At 35.6% G+C, this 11,703-nt stretch overlaps 1 protein-coding gene across 1 annotated transcript; it reads left to right on the plus strand.

Annotated features, from left to right (window-relative positions):
* The first annotated feature begins 1,834 nt into the window (after positions 1 to 1,834).
* On the plus strand, positions 1,835 to 10,231 carry cndp2 (carnosine dipeptidase 2). Its single transcript, XM_058753941.1, has 12 exons — positions 1,835 to 1,969; positions 2,326 to 2,427; positions 2,651 to 2,794; positions 3,227 to 3,389; positions 4,283 to 4,371; positions 5,078 to 5,278; positions 6,241 to 6,325; positions 6,596 to 6,756; positions 8,011 to 8,175; positions 8,287 to 8,428; positions 9,171 to 9,318; positions 9,533 to 10,231. The coding sequence occupies exons 2-12, from the start codon at positions 2,368 to 2,370 to the stop codon at positions 9,597 to 9,599; spliced, it is 1,425 nt and encodes a 474-aa protein (XP_058609924.1). The 5' UTR covers positions 1,835 to 1,969; positions 2,326 to 2,367; the 3' UTR covers positions 9,600 to 10,231.
* Positions 10,232 to 11,703: the final 1,472 nt, after the last annotated feature.

The raw sequence follows: 11,703 nt of genomic DNA on the forward strand, positions 1-11,703 counted from the left end.
GGTAGGTGGAAGCCACTGACATTTTTTTTCCCCTACTTATCTTTTCTGACTGTTTTTCACTAGTTTTGCATTTGGCTAGGGTCAATGTCACTACTGGTAGCATGAGGCGATACCTGGACCCTACAGTGTTTGCACTGGCAGTCCAACTCCTCCAGGATGGCACATCAATACGTGCCATTGTCAGAAGGTTTGCTGTGTCTCCCAGCACAATCTCAAGAGCATGGAGGAGATTCCAGGAGACAGGCAGTTACTCTAGGAGAGCTGGATGGGGCCGTAGAAGGTCCTTAACCCATCAGCAGGACTGGTATCTGGTCTGGGGAGGCATATCAATGGAGGGACGCACAGACCTCTACAGGCTAGACAATGGCATTAGGCCATTAGGTATCGGGATGAAATCCTTGGACCCATTGTCAGACCCTATGCTGGTGCAGTGGGTCCTGGGTTCCTCCTGGTGCATGACAATGCCTAATGTGGCGAGAGTATGCAGGCAGTTCCTGGAGGATGAAGGAATTGACACCATTTGAATGGCCCCCATGCTCGCCTGACCTAAATCCAATAGAACACCTCTAGGACATTATGTTTCGGTCCATCCGACGCCGCCAGGTTGCACCTCAAGACTGTCCAGGACCAGGAGCTCAGTGATGCCCTGGTCCAGATCTGGGAGGAAATACCCCAGGACACCATCCGTAATCTCATTAGGAGCATGTTCCGACTTTGTCAGGTATGCATACAAGCACGTGGGGGCCATACAATCTACTGAGTGCCAATTTGAGTTGCTGCAATGAAATTTTAGAAAAATGGACTAGCCTGCTGCATCATTTTTTCACTTTTATTTTTGGCGTCTCTTTGAATTCACCCCTCTGTAGGTTGATTTTCATTTCCATCAAACGATGTGGCATCCTTTCGTTCCTAACACATTAACCAGTCCATATCAGTATATCCAGAATGATATTTTTCCCCATTGAGATCTGATGTGTTTTCAAAGTGTTCCTTTAATTTTTTGAGCAGTGTATATAAGTGAGCGTCATCTTCATTTGCTTCTATAATGTCTTTTAAATGTGATTCCCTATGTTAAAAGGACAGTGTGCTTTTGTATTGGTTTCTTTTGTGATTTAAATGTATTCATTTTTTTTTTTATCATTAAATAAATGTTTTCTATTAAAGATGCTTAAACTTTCTTGCGTTTGCTCTGCACATTTGTAAATGGTTATCTGAGGTTTTCCTGATGATAATGACATAATAATAACAATAATAATACAATGCCCTGTCAACAGTCAATATTAAATTCTTTCATGACTGTTTTCTAGTTTGAGATTTCAATTTTCAGGTGAGGTCAGTTAGCATATGCACAATGTATATGTGGTTTAAAGGGATGATTATAAGGATAATACCCTTTCTACAAACAAAAGGGTTCCAGCAACTTTGATGTGAATGCTTAATAACTTGCCAAAATGCTTTTACCTTATCAATTTCTCCCAATACATAAATGCAGAATTGATTGCAGTTCATATCTGAATTTAATTAGAACATAAATGTAACTTGACAATAAACTGCATCAAATATCGTTTTTAATGGAAACATTGAATTGTTGGGTTGATGTCAGGCAACATTGCTGCTGAGGCCATTTTTTCTTCGAAATAAAAAATGTAAAAATGCAAATAATGTTAAAGATTTGAAACTTTATTTTGTTTATTTATTTAAAGTGAGAAATACTACTTGGTTTAATTTATTATTGTCTAATGCAGTGGCATTCATACATTTAAAGTGTTGCTTAAATGTGAAAACAGTTTTTGCGGCCACTGTACAGTATGTGGAAGCCTCTTCCTCACTCAGACCTTTATTTTGAAAGTCATTAATCTAGTCTGAACTCCTGAGATGCTGCTGATGGCGTTCTTCACACCACCGTTCTAAAGAGATACAGAGCAGTTCAATTTTACTTAACTTCAAGACGTTAAACAGTTTTTGCTCAGTAAGTATGCAGTTTTTAGCCATTTCAAGCTTTATTTAATGAATTTTGGTGAACGACTTATTAGGTAAACTTACTTAGGAGTTTCACTAGTAAGCGAATTTTTTATTATTATTGTTTATCAATAATAAAGTTAAAACGATGGTTGAGATTGACATTTTCAAAAGACGTTTGTGTGCTACATATTCTTAAACAACAGGTAATGTTATATTGTGTCCTGTTATATAGCTGTATGGCGCAACGTCTCAGCTGATTGGAGAATGATTTTGTCAGCAGTTACTGAATTGGATTGGGAGGAGTTTCTTTTCCTCTCTGGAAGACAACATTTTATATTACACGTCAATTTTCCTTTCTTTTAGGTTAGTTCTTCTGTCACTGTGTGATTGGATCACTGTGCAGCAATGTCTTACCTTCCAACTCTCTTCAAATACGTTGATGAGCACCAGGACGAGTATGTTGAGGTACTGAGATTTTCTTTACTACATTGTATTATATTATATGTCCAAAACTTGGAAAATGTGTATACTAAGATAGTTTATATTTTTTTAATTTTTTTAAATGCCCTGTTTTGTTTATTTATATATTTTCTTATTCAAAACGTGTTATTCAAAACGTTTGATGACTTTACTGTTACTTGACATGAATATATTTTCTAATGGCAATGTGAATACCTTGTGTTTGAAGCGCCTGGCACAATGGGTTGCTGTACAGAGTGTGTCTGCCTGGCCAGAGAAACGAGGAGAAATCAAGAAGATGATGGAGTTGGCAGCCAAAGACATTGAGAGACTGGGAGGAACTGTGGAGATGGTTGACATCGGCATGCAGAAGGTGTTTAATTTTTCTTCGAAAATCACAGTTAATATGAATCTCCTGCCGTGGAGTTGGAATTTTTATTTTGACATCTGACTTTGGAATTTTTAGTGATAACAGCCTTTAGCTCAAACATTAGAAGCTGCTTCCTGCTTTGGTGGTAATTTTTGTGGTTGACCATGTGACTGCATGTGTCACATGCCTTACAGGTTTGTAGTTGTGCTTTTAAATGTGCTAAACTAAAGATCAGGTGAAAGTGAAAGTTTATATGCCTAAATTAGTGGTTCCATCCAATATTTCGTCATTGTCCGATGTTGTTCCAAATATGCTATTGTTTTTCCAAGAAATTGTGAAGAAGATGGTTCCTATGTCTTGAGATGATGTAAAAAATTGACACTCAGACATAATTGTAAATTTCTCGTGCATTGCCTTTTTTTTGTTTCAATTTAGTTGCCAGGTGGTGAAGAGATCCCTCTTCCTCCAATAATTCTGGGTAGACTTGGCTCAGACCCAGGCAAGAAGACTGTGTGCATTTATGGGCACTTGGATGTGCAGCCAGCCAACATTGAGGATGGCTGGGACTCACCGCCCTTCACTCTGGTGGAAAAAGACGGTATGAGTGTGCACGCACAAGTCATTGTTTTTTAAAAAAGGTGTACAATAGCGTTCTCTTGGGGTTGAGGAGACTGATGCTAGCATCAATTTATTAATGAAGCCTTTGAGTGTATGGAAGAAACCTGTTAAGGCTAAATGAGGTTTTACAATTGATTTGCTCTTTGTGCAATACTCTGCAAGCAGTGCTCCCTTCAGGTAATATTTCACATTTGATTTGGCTGAAATTAGTCACCACTAGCATTTTTTTGAAATGGTTTTTTTTGTCCTGCTTGCATGTGGCTGTTGACACAAAAAAGGAAGAAATCTCACCGACTCAGCATGTTACATTTGTGTCCCTCCAGCCCAAAGAGATTTCAAGACAAATCCTATTGTCTCTTTTTGCTGAGATAGATCTGACGCTTGAGCGTAGCCTTGTGACCTGTCAGCTGATTCCCATAGGGTTTTTTTTTTCAAGCTGGGACAAATGTATATTCTTCTTAAACAAAAATAAGCATTAATTTTACATTTGCATATCATTAAAAACAGTTAATATTTTATATTGCACATTCAGATCTGTCTGTAAAATTTACCTCATTAATCTATTTTTTTCCTTTTCTTTTTTTGACAATTTCATCAATTCTGAAATTTCACAACTAGGTTCAAATTTCAAGACTCTCTAAAATGATCTTTTTTTGTGTAGTAATTCACTAGTAAATGATTACAACTGGCATAAAGTTATAGTTTTTGTTAAATTAATACCAAGGCCATGCATCTGTGAGGGCTTTATATGCCCTTTGATATGTACTGTAAAATGCTTGCTGAGCTGAGATTGTAGATAGAAATGCTTTATGATCATTTCAGTTTATGACATTTTATTTGACTGTGGCTCATGCTTCATTTAATTGTCTTTAGGTAAAATGTACGGACGTGGATCTACGGATGATAAAGGCCCTGTGTTAGCCTGGTTCAACATCATTGAGGCCTATCAGAAGATTGGACAGGTGCAAACACTGTATTTTCTTCGCAATGACACTGTCTGCTTACTTATTAAGCCTGTAACACCAGTGCAAAGTCCTAATGTATTTCAAACAGTGTAACCATATCAGTGGATTAAGATGCTAGATGTTTAGCATTGCCTGCTTTACTTAATCTGGTTAAAGTAACTTTAAATTTAAACAATACTAAATTGCAGTTGCATGTGCACCTAGTGTGACTGAAACTGTGAGGAACAACTGAGCCCAACTCTGCATATTATTGTGTTGAAAATCAATTGCATCGCATACAGTCCTCCCCTTATCCAGTGAATACCTCAGTTTCTCAATCATTATCACCTGAGTAAACTGTCACTGCTTTTAAAGTTCCTCGTTTACAGACAGCAGAACAGTCTAAAGGTTGTTTTGTGATCTTTGATCATTTTTTAAAAGTCTTGTCAAGCTAATTTAATTAGATCAAATGAAATTAACTGTAAGCTTAATTGTAATGTTATGCAGTATTTCTACGATACATGACAAACACTAAAAGAATACTTATCCTTTATGATAAGTTTTAGAATAATAAAATGTTTGGTTTCTATAGAAATGCATATTTTCACAATTTATAGGAACTAATCTATAGATTTATATTGACTGAAAAAACACTATGTAAAAACATTTGAAGTCTTTCATTTGATGGATTTTTGCACTAAAAACTAAATGTACTTAATCACAGGAACTGCCAATCAATATAAAGTTCTGCTTTGAGGGAATGGAGGAGTCTGGATCAGAAGGATTGGACGAGCTGGTTTTCTCTCGCAAAGACTCTTTCTTTAAGGATGTGGACTACGTCTGCATATCTGATAATTACTGGCTGGGGAAGACCAAGCCCTGCATTACCTACGGCCTGAGAGGAATCTGCTACTTCTTTGTTGAGGTAGGAGTTATTTTGTTACTTTAATGTCAAAAGAAACTTTACATTTGTAGCAGTGTTTAAGCAGTGGTATTTAAAGTTAAACTCTTGACTTCATGCGTACATATTAGGGCTGTTAATCGATTATTGTTTTTTAAATAAATCGCGATTAATCGCATGATTGTCATGAGTTAACTCGTGATTAATCGCAACTTAATCGCACATTTCTAAATGTACCTTCAATGAATACTTTTCAAGTTTTTAATACTCTAATCAACATGGGCATGGACAAATATGGATGCTTTATGCAAATGTATGTTTATTATTATTGAAACCAAGTCAGTAATAGAGCATGAAGAGTAGACATGTTTCAAAGGTCATAGATGTTTTTCAAAGAACTTTGTTTATTAGACACATGAAAAAAGAAATTCCAGGTTCCCATTACTTCTCTTTCTTTGCACTGAGCAATTTACTTACACAAACCTGTTTACATTTTTTGCAGGACAGGGCAGCTCACTACTTCTGAAAATGCAAAATGTACATTTATTATTTATTATTAGATTTGTTTGCCTCTCTGTGCCCACATAGCCTACTGTATTTTGATGCAACTAAATTCTCAATAAAACTGTTTTCATTGATATATTTTTCTGTTTCTGTTGTCAGACAATGGAATGAATATGAAATAGTGACTGAAACGTGACCCATTAAGACAAGAATACATAACGAGAAACTAAATAAGGTTTGGGCAAACCCTAAAGATAATAAAATTAGTGCCGTTAACATTAATTTGCGTTATTAACTTTGACAGCACTAGTACATATACTACAATTATGCATACAGCAGTTATAAAAATAAAAGAATTCAAAAGATTTAAAAAAAAGTAAAAAATTTATTATTTAACGAAAAAAAGCATTAGATCCTCGCAAAGGCAAAGTTTTGAGATTTGTCTCATAACTGATTAACAAGAGCAAGTCTTATGTTTTCAGGTGGAATGCTGTGATAAAGATCTTCACTCTGGCGTGTTTGGAGGATCCGTTCATGAGGCCATGACTGACCTCATAGTTCTGATGGGTGAGACTGATGTCTGCTTATCCCTTAGATAGAAAGAGGGTCAGTAGGTTGGTCATAAAAATGTATGACAGGGATTTCCTTTTGTGTTGTGTTTGATTACACTGGGATATCTGTCTTTTGTTGACCTTCTTAAGTTGCCTGTCAGTTTAGAGCAGTTTTAGCTCAACTCGCAATGATGAACCTTAAAAAATTATTGGTCTTTGTTTATGTACCTTGTTTATGTATGCTTTTGCTGTGCTTTGAAAGTGTTTAAGTATTTTGTATTTTTAGGCTCTTTGGTGGATAACAAGGGAAAAATTGTAGTACCAGGGATATACGACCATGTGGCTAAACTGACTGATGAAGAGAAGAAGCTCTACGAAAAGATTGAGTTTGACCTGGAAGAATACGCCAAAGATGTTGGAGCAGGCAAACTGCTGCATGACACAAAGGTAAATCACACGTCTTTTCAAATTGTCAGTGTCAGCTGATGTAATTTTATGTTTCTGTTGATTCAATTTTAGGGCTTTTTAAAAAAAATTATTATTAAGTTAAACTAAACCCATATATTCAGCGGGTAAAATAAGTATTGAACACGTCACCATTTTTTCCCAGTAAATCTGTTTCTAAAAGTGCTGTTGATATAACACTTTCACCAGATGTCAGTAACTGCCAAAGTGATCCATACATGCAAATAAAACAAAACAAAACAAGACGCTTCCTGTATGGAGAAACTAGTCGCATGCATTGCTCAGGTGTGATTTTGGTCCATTCTTCCACAGAGTCTTCAAATCTTGAAGGTTCTGTGGACCTCTTCGATGAACTCTGATCTTTAGTTCTTATTTTTTATTGGATTCAAGTCAGGTGATTGGCTGGGCCATTTTAGCAGCTTTATTTTCTTTCTCTGAAACCAATTGAGAGTTTTCTTGGCTGTGTTTGGGATCATTGTCTTGCTAAAATGTCCACCCTTGTTTCATCTTCATCATCCTGGTACTGTAGGTGTTGGGACTGAACCAGCTAATATTAATTTCCAATGACTAGGGGCAGGATTGCTTTCTAATTACTGATGGATTTCAGCTGATGTCTTGGCTTTCCATGCCTTTTTGCCCCTTCCTTTCTTCATGTGTTCAATACTTTTCCCCTGTGTCATTCCATTTTATTACACAAAACTTAATTTATGAACTTATTTGTTTTGTTTTATTTGTGTATATGGATTACTTGGGTTGTTACCGACATCTGGTGAAAATTTCAAGTCAACAGCACCTTTAAAAATACATTTTACAAATACATTACAACTTTTTATTTCAGCCAATTGCAACATTTCCCCTTTTCGTTTAGCTTAAATTGAAGTACTAACATAACTAAAGCTAAATAAACTAAAAACTATATGGACATATATAAAAATGACAAACACACAACAAAATTACAATTTCAACTCAAATTAAAATGAAAACAAAAAAGATACAAATAAAATCTAATTAAAAATAATAACAAAAAATATAATAGTATGTCAGTGATAGTAAAATAACACTGACTCAAATAGGGGTGTTAATTGATTAAAATTAATTTATTCTAAACTATTGGGATGATGCTTTTAAAAAAAAAAAAATACATTTTAAAAAATTTTTAGTCAAGCTGCCGACATTTATATAAATTCATGTTTTATGTTCAGTGATATGTATATTAAGCCAAAAAATACATTGCAGGAGCAAATTCTGATGCATCGTTGGAGATACCCATCCCTTTCTTTGCATGGCATAGAGGGAGCTTTCTCTGAGTCGGGAGCCAAAACTGTCATTCCCCGCAAGGTCATTGGCAAGTTCTCTATCCGCCTGGTCCCTGATATGGATCCCAAAGTGGTGGAGAAACAGGTTTGAAGTTATTTTATCTCATCCAATCTCAAAGAGTCATCTACATACATTACAGACATGACTGTTGTGCAACAGACGTGCTTGTGCTGACACGTGCGGCTTGTCTTGTAGGTAATTACCCATGTGGAGAAGAAGTTTGCAGAATTGCAAACTCCCAACAAACTGAAATTGTACATGGGACATGGAGCCAAGGCCTGGGTGTCTGACTTTAACCATCCTCACTACATGGCTGGCAGAAAGGCCATGAAGACTGGTATGACTGTTGATACAAGATTGCTGATCTAATTCCAGTCTACGTTGACATGAAATTGCAGTAGTTCACATATACACCAGTGTGATATAATATCCATTTCAATCTATATTCATTTCAGTTTTACATACTATTATGAATGATCTTTTTTTAAAGCAACTATTAATTGATATACTACATGTAATTTTTGAAAACTTGTGACAAATGAATTCTTGAAAGTAGTACAATTAGTGATGGCAAAAATGTGATTAATATAGTTACTATATAAAAAAAATAAAAATGAAGAAATGTCCAATTACAGCACCTGAAACACTTTCCCTCATACTTTCATATACATTTTAAACAAATTTTGATATCGATTTCAATAAAGACCATAGATATTTAAATGCATCAACTACCCATGCATGATATTTACATAATGTTGGTGTATCGATTTTTCAATACATATCAATACTGAAATATCTATAATAACAGTTTTTATTCTCTTTTCTCGCAGTATCGATACACTGATACCAGCTGTGCTTTCTCGCACTCTCTTCTCTCTGACAGAGAGTTCATGTACACCACAGTGTAATGAGAAACATTTGTAAACCTGTTGTACAGCGAAATACACACTGACATATTTTACTTTTTACTGATTTTGCCTTGATGAGTCTGTCTTGTCAAAGCAACAATGTGGCCTTTTTCCTTCTAATTCCTTCTAAACACAATTCATATGTAATTCTGTATCTTTCCCTGATGTTAGTATTTGGCGTGGAGCCTGACCTGACTCGTGAGGGAGGTAGTATCCCAGTGACTCTAACCTTCCAAGAAGCAACCGGCCAGAATGTTATGCTGCTGCCTGTCGGTTCTTCTGACGACGGGGCTCACTCACAAAACGAGAAACTCAACAGGTAATGTTTACGCATAGCTACATCTTGTTATTTAGGTGTGGCTGCGAAACTGCAAATGCATATGATAGCAGGTAATAATTGCTCTCATAGGCCAGTTTTATTCATGAGACCTTTTTATCTAATAGATGAGATGCTCTTGGGATGCTTGAAAATGTTAATGCCAATCTTTTACATTTTTTCCCCCAATATCTTCCCCTTTTTTTTGCCTTGACAGATCCAACTATATTCAGGGCACCAAGATGTTGGGAGCTTACTTCTATGAAGTATCTCAACTTAGCTAACTGGAGCGTCTGATTCAACGTGACTTGGCTGGTGTATTTTTAATTGTCTGAAGATGTGAATGAAATACTTGGATAAGGGTACGGTCTCTAAAAGGATGCTGCATCATAAAAGTTTTTTTTTTTCTGCCAAGGATGGCATACATTGAGGAAATGGTGGTAAATGGTGATAATATGACAATCTGACTATTTCATGCAGTATCACATGTGACATGTAAAAACAACTTAATCGCTCTTTGCTGGCATTTTGCTGCTAGATTTCTCAGTATGTAGTCATTTTCAGGGTATGAGATGTATTTCCACCCAACTCTCTTTTTTTTATTTTAAATTTTTTAGTCCAGCTCTCTCTATAATGATCCATCAAGCAAGTGTTTTGAAATCACTGGTGACGCATACAATTTAGACCAAATAAGCATACATTGTTTCAGTCTACAGTATACCTTGTCGCTGTAGCACTAGTCTGTCTCCCAGTGTCTTAATATCCAATCTCCGATAGAGTTATATCAGAGGAATTATTTTTGGGCGAACTGTCCCTTTAATATGGAATATAACATGAACTCTTATCTGGTGTAATCTGTTTACATATGACAAATGCACTCCTATAATAAAATGCAAATGATCTCCTTAAAATTCAACTTTGATTACATTGGATTTTTTTTATACTGTCATTCACTAAATGTAGACTTTAAAAAGCATATATCACTTTTAACAATTAAGAAAAAAAAAAAAAAACTATGGTTGCTGAAAGAAATAATTGATTATATATAATTGGTTGGAAAATGAAAACAATACTGGTCTGTGAGTATTTTTTACAAACCCTCAAATGGTGATCTTTTATCCTTAATTCCAATCCTGAAAATAATTTTTCACTTTCAACTTTTGTGTGCTTTTAATGATTTGATAATGTGCCAAAGAGTATCTTGTGTTTCCGTGGAAGCAAGAAAATCTGACCTTCTGTGCCAATACAAGTATATATAGTCAATGTCACAAATTTGCATATTTGATTTAGGGAGCAAGAAACAGTAAAGAATATCACACACAATATATCACAGTATTATGACAATTTCAAATAAATCTTTTGTAGCATTATACTGTAGATTTCTCTGCTGTCACTTTTGATCAATTTAATGCAACCTTGCTGGTTTAAAATAGAAATTAATACATATATATATATATATATAATATAAATATATAAATTGATCAACAGTGACAGCAGAGACATTTATAACGCTACAAAAGATTTATTTGAAATTATAATATTTCACAATATTACAGTTTTTACTGTATTTGATCAAACATTAAAAAGTAGGGTTTTAATTTTTTTCCTCCCATGACTTATAAGAGGCATTGAATTGAAATGAGCTACATCCAAGATCTATCTATCTATCTATCTATCTATCTATCTATCTATCTATCTATCTATCTATCTATCTATCTATCTATCTATCTATCTATCTATCTATCTATCTATCTATCTATCTATCTATCTATCTATATCTGGACCAATCTATAGTTAAAAATCATTGTAAAAAATGCTTTTTTATGCAGCTGGCCACCTCACTTGAGTTCGCGTTTGACTATATATAAACTCATACACATCTAAGAAACAAATCTAAACACTGTTAGTTGACATCCTTTACTGATCCTTCTATTTGACAATGGTTTATTTTTAAAGTGCGTGTTTATGTGCATGCTGATGTCTGATGCTCACAGGTAGACTGACAGCACACTGGTAGTTCTGCCCTCTATGAGCGGTAGGTCACATTTATCCCGTACCTCCTCCGTTATAGCCCCAGGAACGGTGCAGCCACAGCCAGGCGAGGTAGATGAATCCAAATGGACAAACTTGTCTGGTGGCGCTATTTTCCCATGACACCCAGTCTCTAAATGTGACCAGACAGCCTATCTCTGCCCTTAAGATTTTTTTTTACGTCTCTCCCTCTGTTCTGCTAGTGTTCGGAACAGTTTCAGTCCATCTGACATTATTTTTTGAACACACCATGTTGAAATGCACATCGGCTTTGTGAGAGATCTTGGCCTGTGGCAATGGCTGTCAGTAGGAAGAGTTGCAGAGCAGGAGAATTTGAATACGAAACTGTTTACCAGG

This window comes from Onychostoma macrolepis, chromosome 19, assembly GCF_012432095.1.
Source record: "Onychostoma macrolepis isolate SWU-2019 chromosome 19, ASM1243209v1, whole genome shotgun sequence".
NCBI lineage: Eukaryota > Metazoa > Chordata > Actinopteri > Cypriniformes > Cyprinidae > Onychostoma > Onychostoma macrolepis.

Bases quoted from the DNA above. Each gene is read 5' to 3' on its own strand.
- cndp2 (XM_058753941.1), top strand. From the start codon at position 2,368: ATGTCTTACCTTCCAACTCTCTTCAAATACGTTGATGAGCACCAGGAC. The intron at 3,390-4,282 runs GTATGAGTGTGC...AATTGTCTTTAG, and splicing joins CACTCTGGTGGAAAAAGACG to GTAAAATGTACGGACGTGGA. The intron at 8,429-9,170 runs GTATGACTGTTG...CCCTGATGTTAG, and splicing joins CAGAAAGGCCATGAAGACTG to TATTTGGCGTGGAGCCTGAC.